Below are 12,674 nucleotides of genomic sequence, written 5' to 3'. Positions count from 1 at the left end.
CTAAGGTAGGTAAGTACTCATTTTTCGGGTATATTTCCCAATATACTCGATGATCTAAATTTTGCTTCAAGCGTGCCTGTCCCATTTTGTCCTTGAGAGAAGAGGAGCGTTTCCCGGCCAACTTGTCGTCACCCTTGTTTCTCTCTCATTGCAAACAGAAGTTTCACCCTACCCCTTTTTCTTCTTCCATCGCTAAGCCTAGCCTTCACGACAACACGCGCGTATGAATAGCAGAAGCGTTACCAGATGCGATGTCATGCGAGCGTGCTAAACTCAAGGTGAAGAATAAGGAAGTATTAGCTTTTTATCTCACCAGCCCGGTGTTGTGGTGTGGCCTACTTTGGGTAAGAGCCACAAACTGGCTGCTGCTAGAGCTTTGTTGTTCTTCTTCTTTACTCGCACCTTTTTGTTTTCTTCTCTTTTCTTTAGAATTTTCACATTAACAGTTTCATCTGCGTCTTTTCCCCTCATTGAGTGCTCTTTCCACACATGAATCTTCATAGAGAGAGGTTGTAAAGCTTCTAATTCATTGCCGCCATGAGTTGCAAGGCAGTAGTTGAAGTTTCCCGTCAACGTAAGGATAGTGCAATGCACATAGCAAGAGAGAAAGATGAGAGCTCTCTAAAGTGATGGATATAAGTGAGGTAATAATAAGAGAGAAAATATGATTGTCAGTCAAGTAACAGGATGTGTGGCATGAGAAGAAAGACTCCGAGTACCATACCTTACCCGAGGAAACATCAGGGGAAAGACATGGTCGCGAGAAGGAATATACTAGTCCAGCTTTGGTAAATAAGAGGAAATAGAACGGGAGCCGTTGTGGGTGGTTGAGCATGGCACCCAAAGCACCATCACTCCGCAACCTCCTTCCATCATATCCGTTGTTTGCAAAGCGTGGCGACTCCTCAATGAGCTTCACCTACAGCTTGTCGTGCCTATATCACCAACTCTTCTAGTCAGCAGTTAAAACGACATCCGCGAAGAACAACTGCATGGCATCGTCAAGGTAGGAAGATCTTGCTGATGGACCATCATACACCAAGTCTGTTCAAAGACAGAAAACTTCACACCACATCTGTCAGGCCGGACCCTTCCACAGCCTTCCGACGTCGGTTCTCGGCGCTTCGGGGTGCCCAGTGAGCCAAACCAGAGGTTCCGGCATGGGTGTAAGTGTCACTCAACGTCGGATGTTACGGCGAGCAAGCCATGGAGGAGAAAAACACCGTGGCACGTATGCAGATTTGGCAGCCGGGCAAGGTCATACGCTTTGTTGAGAGCAACAAGACATCGACCACTTATGCGAAACTGTAAAGACTGCAGAGAAGGTTGATGATGCTGATGAGATGGTGAATGTTGTGCCCCATCTGGCCAGTTCACCATAGACATTTCATCCACAAGCAATGTCCAGCGTTTTTGATATGTATGGAGCTTGAAGGTTGATGGGAGCATAGCATGAAGGTGATGCATTTGGGGTAGGGGTAAAAAGTGTGACTTACTCCAAGTTGCTGCAATGGGGGGAGAGTTATGTTCATTTTGCTCTGTCGCGACCTGGGTTGTTGATATCAAGTCTGAAAAATAGTATTCTTTGTAGGGAAAGTATGGCTGGAGCAGGAAGTTCAGGATGTGAGTGGCACATTAGTTGAAAGGACTGGAAAAGACGTCTTTGTCTTGCCAGAAGCAGTGAGTTTTCAAAAGCTTGCACCCAAAGCTTCATGCGCCGTCTACAAGACAAAATTTGGAATACCAGGCGTGCCCTACTGTATCCTTCTCATCTGATCTGTAAAATTGCACTGTTGGTGGGTTTCCGCCGCGTGAGCGAGTGGGGACTCTGGCGAACTGCCATGCTTGCGGACGGCGACTGACGACAACCTGCCTTCCCACAGAAACCCAACTGATTTCCACGCAACCAGGCGCTACAGCAATCGCGCAAACACAGCCAAAGTTGGGGTCCAGATTGAGGTGATCTTCCAGTCAGGCGATACACCCATGCTTTATACCTCTGGGTTTCACATGCCAATAAGCATCGATGCAAGTACCGGCATGAGTGACTGCTGTTAATCTCAGAGCAGTCAGATGGAGAACAGGGCTTGGCTCGGCTTAAGATTTGATCAGATTGCAGGCTTGAGACGAGGTCTGGTGAATAGGTTCCTCTTTTCTCCTTCTTTCCCGCATACAGCAACTCGAAGGCTGAAGGGCTCAAGGCTCGCTCAGAGTATGGCTTCTTGCATGGGCTTTAAGCTCCTCTCCTGAGCTGGATGGCTGTCAACATTGATGGAAGGGTCTGTCAGGCAGATATAGCCTATCATGTGGCTTTTCCAAGCTTTTCCAGCCTTTTCTGAAAACTAGCACATGGTTCAGATAAGCCCTTTGTTTGTTGGGCTTGGAAGGGCGCCTACCCTGATGGCTGTGAGGAGCTTTGAGATTTGTTCCCCAAAAGAACGGACGAGGTGGATGAAAGCCAATGCCGGTGCCATATACTCTGTCCAACAGAAGGGGTTCCATAGTAATGGCAACCAAGGATCTGGAAGCGCCCCAGTGTCTAATATCTCATGGTTTGTGGCCCCTTCTAGATAGGAAGCATCATCATGATGATGTGTGGGAAATACGTCTTCCTAACAGAACATACCATCTGATGCGGGCATGATCCTCCAATTCCTCCGCACCATTATTCATATGTGTGAGAAGCCGTTCTCTAACCACTAACACCGCAATGTGATCCGCCGAGGCAGTTCACATCATTATGGATCTGGATGGAAAGCTGTCTTGATGTTCTCTACTGACATCTCCACATACCTTGTCATCGAAGGCAGACACATAACTATATCTACTTAAACATAGAACAGCCTGTCAAGCCGCGAATTCTCGTCTGTATTTAATGGATCATAACAACTTCATCACGTTATCTCTACATACCCCGCCAAAGAAGGCATCGATATCATGGACATAGATGGAACATCTTTTTTCCTCCATGGATATCATACCTACTTTGATCCTCTAAGAAAGGCCGCATTATCTTAAAAATGACGGACAAGGACTTTCTCCTGAACGGAAAAACACTACCTACCTAGCTTCATTGTCACATCCTAACTGCCTAGTGATTTTAAAGAGGCAGGTCACATTCTCATGGACGTGGGCGGAAGGGCGTGTTGCTTAAAGTAACGAGATAGCTTCATAATATATGCTCAGAGACTTACGAAAGCAGGCTACATCACCATAGATATGAACAAAAAGGTCTTCATTCCTAAGAACTTCAATATCTTTCATCGTCCCAGTTTAAGATGGTCAACAGAGCAGGCCATATCATCATGTATATAGCCAGACACGCCCGTCCCTCCAACAAAGCACGATAATTAATACTCTACTCTATCCTATACCAGAAAGCTTTAACAATACCGGTCATATCGTCATAGATATCGCCGGAAAGACCCATCCTCTCAACCAAGCACAATAGCTGCTTTATCCCATCTTGTCCCAGGTTAGAAAGCTCCGACGATCTTAACGTCTCAGACTCCGGCCTTCTTGACGGAGTAAGAGAGCTTCTTCACTGCATCCTGTCCCATCTTGAAAGGCTTTGACAGTAGGCAATATCATCACGGACATGACCGGAATGGCCCGGTAACTTTACGGAGCAAGATATCTGCTTAATAAATGATCTCAGAGAGCAGGTGGTATCATTGTTCATATGGCCAGAATGGCCTGGTCTCTTAACCAGAACAAAATATCTGCTTCATCCTGGCTTAAAAAGCTCTGGCAAGGAAAACAGGCCCTGGTGTCTCAAAAGTGCAAGATATCTGCTTTATGAATGATCTCATGGAGCAGGCAACAGCATCACAGATATGGCCGGAACAGTCAGGTATCTCAGCAGAAGCAAGATATCTATCTACTTTGTCCCATTTGATTTCATGCTAAAAAGCTCCAGCGGAGTAGGCCGGAATGCCCGGCGTCTCAACAGGAACAAGATATCTGTTTCTTTCCCCCTTATCACATACTGGAAAGCTCGACGGAGCCGGCGACATTATAATAGATATGGTCGGAATAACCTGGTGGCTCAATGGGAAAAAAAAAAAATAGCTTTGTCCATCAGGCCTTCATGTTCAGGATAGGCCCCGCTTAAGAACCCATTCAGGTAATTTACACAATATCGTCGACATACCGAGTGTTAACGGAAGCAAGATATTTGGTTCACCCCGTCTTATCCCGTCGTAAGAAGCTCCAACAGAGCAGGTGGCAGCATAATATACATGGGCGGAATAGCCCGGTGTCTCAACGGAAGAAGATAGCTTGATCATGAAGCCCTCATGATATGATGGGCTCCGCTTAAGAATTCATTCAGATGATTTTCACAGTGCCGTCGCGACGGCGGGCGTCTTAACAGGAGCAAAATGTTTGGTTTATTTTATTCCACCCCATCTTAAAAAGCTCCAATGGAGCCGGCGGCATCACGATACCTAGATATGGGCGGAAAGGCCCGGTTCACAACGGAAGAATATAGCTTCATTATCAGGCCCTTATGGTCAGGATGGTCCCGCTTCAAGAATGTTCCCATTTATGATAGGCACCATTCAGGTGATTTGCACAAAGTCGTCGAGGTGCCCAGTGTCTGAGTATTTATTTGGGACCTCTCTCACATCTTCTCCTCTTCCACTTTGTTTTGTCCGAGCCAGCTACAAAAGTCTCTGCTCCATCAATACGTGATAAAGCCACACCCTCAAGACGCATGTATTCTAACACAAGTGTTCGTCCCAGCTCGCAATCACATATTCGCTAACACACACGCCCAGTACTTTATTTCGCGCCGCCACGCGCTTCCACGGAGAGCTTCGATGCGGCCTCTTGTAGGCTTGCTTGTGAACGTCTCAGTAATTCAGAACATCTCTGAGAAGACCCTTTATACATTCACAAGATGATGTTAAGTTCACGTATAGTCACCATTCTTGGGCTATCGCCATCTTGAGCCTTGACCATTCTTGGGGCCTGTTCCTTCCCTCTTCACCTTCTCTTTCCTCTCTTCTTATTGCACCTTCCTTCACTGCAAAGTTGGTTGCGTCAAGTGTCCTGCTCCTTCCTTCTTTAAAATCTTTTGAAAAATCTGCCCCCCACCTTCCCAGTCCTCCCACTCTTTCGACTTTTCGCACCACTGCCTCACTGCCTGCGGGGGTCGCTTACCTCGTCGCCTGCCCTCTCTTCTTTCCCACTTCCTCTCCTTCCTTTTTTCGTCCACATATCGACAGCCTCACCTCGTTCCGTCTTCCGTCGCATCTCGGCGTCCCACCTGTGCCTTCCTCAACGGTTAGTCCAGTTCATCTTCCCCTTTTCTCCACTATCTTCCCTACCGACCGGTGCCTCTCCGCAGCCTGGGTTGGTGCCCCGAGGGCATTTTGCTTTGCTGGAAATCCAGTTTATCAAGAATTCCTGAGTTGTGTCACCAGCTTCTCCTCCTACAGACGACCCTGGTGGTCAGTCCTCGCCACCTTGGAAGTCAAGGACCATCAGACACTCTCGCAGGAGGCACCGAAGGACGGATATCTACATCACGCATTCTTCGATCTCACCTGCCTTGTGTGGTCGAAGAAGTCCCCTTCAACCCATCTACTTCCCGTCTCCGTCTGGTTGCCCTGCCCACCTGTATTTACTGCCCCCTGATTTACCTGGGTTGATCTTGCAGTCAGCCAACCATCACCCCCTGATCTCACTGTATGTGTATTGTGTGAGTTACCACCCGCTTGGGGCTTACACAATGCATCTCGTACTTGCAATCCGAGATCTCAACTGCTGACTTTCACTTCCTCCCAGAAAATATGGCCGCAATTGCTCCAATGGAGATGCCCGGCCCCGCCGCCAATGTCATCCCGCTGCAGTGCTTGATCTGCCCCAAGAAGCCCACCTTTTCGGACCTCTCGCACCTCTTGACGCACATCGCTTCCAAGAGCCACTTGTCCCAGAAATTCAAAGTTGGCTTGCGACCTGACCCCGAGTCCAAGGCCGATACTGCCGCCTACCTCGACTGGGAGGCTCGCTATGGCATCAATGATCTCCTGGCCGAGCGCTTGGCTAGTAAAGAGAAGAAGACTACTGGCAAGAAGAGAGCCCGGACCTTTGCTTCTGCCTCTGGGGTTAGTTACTAGCTTCCACCTCCGGGGTGACATTCAGGCAATGAACACACACTGATCATGCAACCTGGCCAACTTGCAGCCTCGAGACCGCCCTCATGATGATGACACTGCTCTGATGATGGATAGTATCAAGATCGAGCCTGATGAGATTCTTCACGCCCAAGCTATATACGGTTGGTCCTCTTCTTCAACACGTCAGGGGTACTTCGACAATTCCGGCTTCCAGACCCCTACCACTCGTCGTTCTCGAGACAGCGCCACGCTTCCCAGCACCCCTCAGCAACAGCACAGCATGATTTTGAGAAGACGCCGCTTCCCATCTGAGTCAACTGCTGTGAGTGGGACGACATCTGAGCTCCTGTCCGAGAGCACCGAAATGCCTGAAGACACCAATGAGGGCGACAATGCCACTAAGCTCAAGGGTATTGTGTATGAGGGAATGGGGCTCTTTGATTCTGCCACGACTCCGCAGAAGAAGAAGCGGAACCAGCGCAAAGACGCATCTGTTTTGGTGAAGATGCAGCAAACGTCGAGAGATATCACATCCGTGGAGACAGTCTACGAGCTGACCGAGGAGGGTCTCAAGCGTTTGCGCGAGCGAGATGTATATGACAGCCCTTCCGTTGATGGCAGTCAGGTATGTTGGCGGTTGTCATTCCATCCCATTTTAGGCCAAAGATCAATACTAATACGACCCCCAGGATGAGGCGGAGCCTAGCAAGAAGAAGCGGGCTCGTCGTACGCTCACTACTGCCACTTCGAGACAAGCGCGCCGTTCTTCGGCCCGCCTAACCAGAAAGATGACTGCGGCCCCCAATGATTTTCACAAGACAGAGCGACTTGATGAAGTGGATGAGGATGCTGATGGTGAGATCGATGACGATGTCGGACCAGCCACCCACACCCATCTCCCGGCGGAGACGTACGATGTGTTCAGTGATGGCCCCAAGCCGGCCTCTCAGCACTCTTGGATGGGCGGCGGTTGGCAGATGACCAACGGCCCGTTGGTGGCGACCCGCCATCACAGCCCGATGGAAGATTATGGGTGAGTAAAAGAAGCGACCTTCTCAAGTGTATACTTCGATGGCCGCTAATATGTTGCCAGGTATGACAGCCGCCGGAGCAACGCGTTGCGCTCCATGAGCACGAACCATCCCTCGGAAGCGGTCAGGACCCATTCGCCCTTCCACTTTCCCACTCGGGATGCTGGTGCCTCTGCGTTCACCAGCCAGCCATCCATTCCTGCCGCCCCGTTCTATCATCCGCACGGGTTGTCGAATGCCGGCACCTACACGGGCAACCCGTTGTGCGCCCAGCCTCGCCCAATCTACTACAGCGCGGGCTACACGGGCTACACCACCGCCGACATCAAGCCCCAGCCCGGCTTCCAGGCGGTCAACATGACCCAGAACTTGGGCAACCTGGGCTACGGCTCGTACAACCAGGGCCAGTACTCGGCTGATCAGCACGACAGCGTCAGCCAGGACTTCGATCTCTGAGGTTGAGGAAGGGCAACGTTGGCCCTCATCACTTGGGTTAGGGGCCAACACCTTCCTTCTGTACATTACCAAGATTTGCTCAGCCGGCGGCTCTGAGCTCAAGGAGCTGGCCTCTTCCTCTTCCAGATGATCGCGCGGGCGGAGTCTTTTTCGAGGGAGAAAAGCGAGTGCTCGCTTTCTGGCACGTCAGCTGTCAGATCGACGGGGAGGGCGTGGGAACCCCCCACACGAACAAAGGCGTTTGATCTCGTTTGATTCCTAGCATCCTCGACTGAATCACTGATATTTGCATGGTTGGAAGGCGGTTAGGAGGGAAAATACATGAACACGATGGCTTTTACTTGGGGAAAAGTTTATCTTCCAACCTAGGTAATCGGGTTATTAGCTTTCGGGAGGTTTCTTCTTTTTTTTTTTCGTCTTCTTACCATTTAGCAACAATAAGCTTGCGTTAGATCAGAGAGGTCTTGGAGGGATGGATGCTAACAGATAGTATAGCCTTTATAAAGCCCTAATATACTCGTTTTATTTAAAAAAAAAAAAAAAAAAAAAAAAAAAAAAAAGCTGTCTTGGTGGGGGTTTCGGCGAAGTATGTTTGAATTTGGTAAAGTTGGTATTGGAGTGAAAATCAAACACTTGACGATTTGGCAACGAACATGTTGGCGTAAACCTATTTATGCAGAGACGAGACGGTTTGGTAGCGATAAATTCCCACTTTTCATCTCTCGATATTTTGATTATGCTATCTCTGTGTTTTTTTTTCTGCGGGGTCAAGTGAATTGTGATTGCTGCCTGTGTTCTTTGCTGCCTCCTGTCTCTTTGTGCAAAATTCAGGGGTAAAAGTGGGGCGCACACAATGCCAGGGCAGCGTGAACAAGATAAGGGACGGTAGGAAAGGGGGATTATTGTATAAAAGGGGTCAGGGAGATAGGGAAGGTGCACAGATGCTACGGACGCAGGAAGTTGTTGTTACAGGGGGGATAAAAGGGAGGAAGGAGCACGGGGCTGTGCTTGTGGGGATGGGTGGTCGGATGTAAGACGACGGGAAGGAGCTGTCCAGGGGGTTGGGGGTAGCGAGGTGTAGGGCTGGTTAAGGGATGGAGGGGAGGTGGATTTGGCGGTTGTTTGAGAGATAACAGAGGGCACTTCTTTCAGCCGGAATCATCACTGGTGAGGAGGGTGGAAAAGGGACATGATGGTAATGGTGCAAGGTGAGGGGGTGGGGAGTGGTTTGTGGGGATCCACGATTGTATGGCGGATGTCGCGGATGGGTGAAAGAAGTTGAAAGATGGTGCTGGATAGGTGAGGTTGGTGGCTTGCTATAAGGTTGTCACTCTGAAAGATACCACATGGCGACGTTGTTGGAGGAGAAAACAGTGACACGGAATTGATTTGGGAAGAAATGAGAGAGGAATGTGATATCTTTCAGCTGGTGTATAAGCACTAAACGCGAGGTGGTTGTTGGAAGGGGAAATTGAAAACAATGCCACAAGGTGAGGAATTGGGGAGAGGGATTATGTGTGAGTATCTCTAATTATATGGTGGATGGCACAGATTGGTGATAATAGCTGAAAGGTAGCGGTGAGTGTCGTGAGGTTGGTGGCTTGATAACATGTTATCATTCTGGAAGATACCGAGTAGTGAGGGGTTTGGAGATAAAGGAATAAGAGTAATGATTTGAGGATAAGAGAAATGGTAGAAAGAAAAGAGCAGTGATATGAAAATAAGGGTAATAGAATAAATTGAGGAGGTGGGCTGGGTGGTTGTATGTGAGTCTCTGGTTTTATACGGTTATCGGCGCGGATTCGTGATACCCGCTGAAAGCTGGATTCCGACATTGTGAGGTTATCCGCTTGTTCTACCATTATGGCATCATGGAGTTAGAGGGAGCAAGGTGATATGAAGAGTGGGTGTAAGTTGAAAGGCGAAAGAAAAGAAGGTCCCGTGCAGAGGGGGCATGGTCCCACTTTTTGGAAACTGTATGCAGTGAATATGGATGCGAGTTTGGCTTGAAGAGGCGTGAAATGCCATTCACGATCATGTTGGAGATACTAGTCCATTGATATTTTGTAGCAAGGCAGGTGAGTGTAACGGGGTTGGTGCTACTTGGGGGTCGTCAGAAAGATCATGATCACTGTCAGCGTGGTAATTCCACCATGATCGTGATACACAAGATTAGCAAGGAGGAATTATTTCCCAATAGGTGCTGTTGAAGTTACCACAAAGCTTTCCTATACTGCACAGCAAGGTAAGTGAGTGTAATGAGTTAGTAGTAGTACTCAGGGGTTCACATAAAGAGAGTGATCACAGCCACCACAGTCAACTGCGCAGGATGGCGATGAATGGGATTAGCAAGGACATATTATTCTGTAAGGGGTGTTACTGAAAGGAGAGCTCTCTCTGCTCGGACGACTTTTTTGTCATTCCTATCAGTAAGGAACCTCACACAAGTGAATTTCCCTCGCGGTCATGTACTCAACGAACTACAAGACCGGATGATAGACATGTACAATGAGTGATAAGCCAAGGGAGACGGAAGCTGGAAGCTCTTAATTGATATCTGGAGTAGCTATCTCTCAACTGAGGCGCGGCTTTTCCACCACCACATGGCAGAACTTCAGACGAAACCACCCACGTTTCGGAACCCACGGCCGGTAGTTCAGCCGATGGGGGTCATCCATGCAAGATCAACCCACACCTTTCTCGTCCCTTCCCCAGATTCTTTCAGGTGGCCTCTTTCCAAACCTAGTGTCATTTTCATCTCAATTTGTAGTTTTTTTTTTTTTTTTTTTTTCTTTTGATCTACTCTGTCGTACGTCGATGTGGTTGCTGTAAAAGGTATCATAATCGTATATATACAAAAAGGTGATGTAAAAGTAAAAAGTAAAACCCCAATCTGATTCGCGCTTTTCAAGCATTGATCCCCAAAGTAAATAGAACAACATCGTAAAGATTGCTTTGTGTAACCACAGCACCCCCCTTTATTACCAGTGAAAACACCGCCACCTTCTCCTCTGTGGAGCTTTTCCACTATTTTCAAGTTACCCCTTAAAGCATCAGGACAACCAGCATACCGACAGCACCTCCCAAAACTGACATCTTCATATTGATGCCCTCGCCCAAGCGGGCTCCACCAGCCGTCAGGGCGGGAGTAGATCCGTTGTTGGCGAGGTTGCCAGTTCCAGTAACTTGAGCACCGTTTGGTCCTGTGGTTTGAGCCACAGCAGTTACCAAAGTGGTAGGTACGCCCTCAGCGTTGGTGGTAGTAAGAGTGGTCAAAACCTCATTTGCCCCAGTACCGCCAGATCCAGGGCCAGCAGTGACGTTGGGATCCGTCTCCAGAGTCTCAGTTCCGGTGCTTCCATCTGGGTTGACGAGGCCGCTGCCGCTACCATCACTTCCAGATCCAGATCCACCATTAGAGCCAGATCCAGTCTCGCCACCAGCACCACCAAGACCAGGAGGGGTTACCAAACCACCAGATGGGGCGGCGACACCAGAAGGCTGGGCGACTCCGGGAATAGGGAGGAGACCGCCAGAAGGAGCAGCAACTCCAGGAAGAGGCAGAAGACCACCCGTGGGCTGGGCAACTCCGGCACCAGCAGTTGTGCTGTTAAGGAAAACGAAGCCGCCAGCGCCGGTGGGAACGGGTTGAGGAACGGCCAAAGTAGGGGCAGTGCCAACAATGACTTGAGAGAATGAACCGATTGGGACCGGGGCGGGGGTTTCGACTACACCGGCGGGCCCAGTGGCTTCGGAAGCGACAGGTTCAGCAGCGGGGGTTTCGGCCGGGATTTCGACAGGAGTTTCGACCGGGGTTTCGACCGGGGCTTCAACCGTCGGTTCAGCGACGATACGAGTGAAGGAGCCGATGACGGGCGCAGCGGCAGGTTCTTCTACGACAGGGGGGACAACAGCGGCCTCGGTCGGTTCAGCAAGAGCGGGAGTCTCCTCGGCTGTGGGTTCGGCCACGATAGGGGTGAAGGACCCGATGACGGCAGGGGGCTCTTCAGGGGCTGGAGCCGCAGCTTCGGGAGCGGGACTTTCGACAACAGGGGTTTCCACAACCTGATATATCGAATTAGTGACTGTTTCTGTAAGATATTCATCAAGATACTTACCGGTGTAGCAAGACCTGGAGGGACCACGAGCTCAGGGGCCGGAGCCTCCGCGTCGAGGCCAGGAGGTGGGATTAGTGCAGGAGGGGCTTCAACAGCCGGTTCTTCTGCTGGCAACGTCGGTGCCACTGTTGCTACTGGTTCCGCAGCTTCGGGAGCTGTTACCGCCACGGGAGGAGAAGTCACAACGGCGGCATCTCCAGCAAGATTGGGCAAAGGTCTAAGTTCTGCTGGCGCCTCTGCCTCACCGCCCTGTAGCCCCGGTAGTGGCCTCAATCCTCCTGCTGCTGCCGCCTCGTTCGCCGCCGCCGCCGCCGAAGCAGCAGCACTGGCACTTGCTGCCTGACTGGCAAGAACCTCTGGAGGGATGGCGCTGGGCGCCGGTGCGTCTGGGGTCTGAACGGCTGCCTGAGCAGCAACATCGCGGGCCACAGCGGCCAGGAGGATGGTGACGAGAGTTCTGGTTGAGAAATACATGGTTGTTGTCTTTAAACTCGAAACTCAAAAATCGAATCGATAGGGTCGAAAGGTAGGTAAAGAAAGACTTGCACGGCTCAGCCGTGTATAAAATGAAGGTAGAAGAAACTAAACAATTAAGCTGACCTGCAGTCACGAAGGGAAGGTGAAGTGAAAGAGAGGGGGGAAAGGAGAATCGCCCTATGATACCATCAGACAGCCCAAAACTTGGAGTGCAGAAGAGGAAGGAAAGAGGAGATAGACGAGGGAAGCCGGGTATAGAGGAGGGATATATGGCGGCACACGGTTCTATTCTCATGGGGATTTGCGACATCAGGAGTCTGACCATAGACCATTCAACGTCATCCATGCTCCCGCCCCTCTCCCACTCTCGCCGGCAGTGTGGAGAGGCTCGACGAGGGTGCCATTTCGAGGCAGGGGGACCCGCTGGGAAGGGAACAGTCTCCTGATGAGGCGACATGGCAGGGTTG

General features: G+C 50.1%; 2 protein-coding genes across 2 annotated transcripts; one reads left to right on the top strand and one right to left on the bottom strand.

Annotated features, from left to right (window-relative positions):
• The first annotated feature begins 5,298 nt into the window (after positions 1 to 5,298).
• Positions 5,299 to 8,123, top strand: QC763_106680 (uncharacterized protein). The gene is made up of 3 exons (XM_062907245.1): positions 5,299 to 5,707; positions 5,794 to 6,113; positions 6,193 to 8,123. Exons 2-3 carry the CDS (start codon positions 5,799 to 5,801, stop codon positions 6,817 to 6,819), a joined length of 942 nt encoding a protein of 313 aa, XP_062770176.1. The 5' UTR covers positions 5,299 to 5,707; positions 5,794 to 5,798; the 3' UTR covers positions 6,820 to 8,123.
• Positions 8,124 to 10,363: 2,240 nt separating this feature from the next.
• QC763_106675 (uncharacterized protein) lies at positions 10,364 to 12,204 on the bottom strand (the record flags this gene model as incomplete). The annotated part of the gene is made up of 2 exons (XM_062907244.1): positions 10,364 to 11,677; positions 11,731 to 12,204. The coding sequence occupies 2 exons, from the start codon at positions 12,202 to 12,204 to the stop codon at positions 10,658 to 10,660; spliced, it is 1,494 nt and encodes a 497-aa protein (XP_062770175.1). The 3' UTR covers positions 10,364 to 10,657.
• Positions 12,205 to 12,674: the final 470 nt, after the last annotated feature.

Source organism: Podospora pseudopauciseta, chromosome 1 (assembly GCF_035222475.1).
Source record: "Podospora pseudopauciseta strain CBS 411.78 chromosome 1, whole genome shotgun sequence".
Taxonomy (NCBI): Eukaryota; Fungi; Ascomycota; class Sordariomycetes; order Sordariales; family Podosporaceae; genus Podospora; species Podospora pseudopauciseta.
This window is presented reverse-complemented; position numbering and strand designations above follow the sequence as displayed.

Bases quoted from the DNA above. Each gene is read 5' to 3' on its own strand.
- QC763_106680 (XM_062907245.1), top strand. From the start codon at position 5,799: ATGGCCGCAATTGCTCCAATGGAGATGCCCGGCCCCGCCGCCAATGTC. The intron at 6,114-6,192 runs GTTAGTTACTAG...GCCAACTTGCAG, and splicing joins CCTTTGCTTCTGCCTCTGGG to CCTCGAGACCGCCCTCATGA.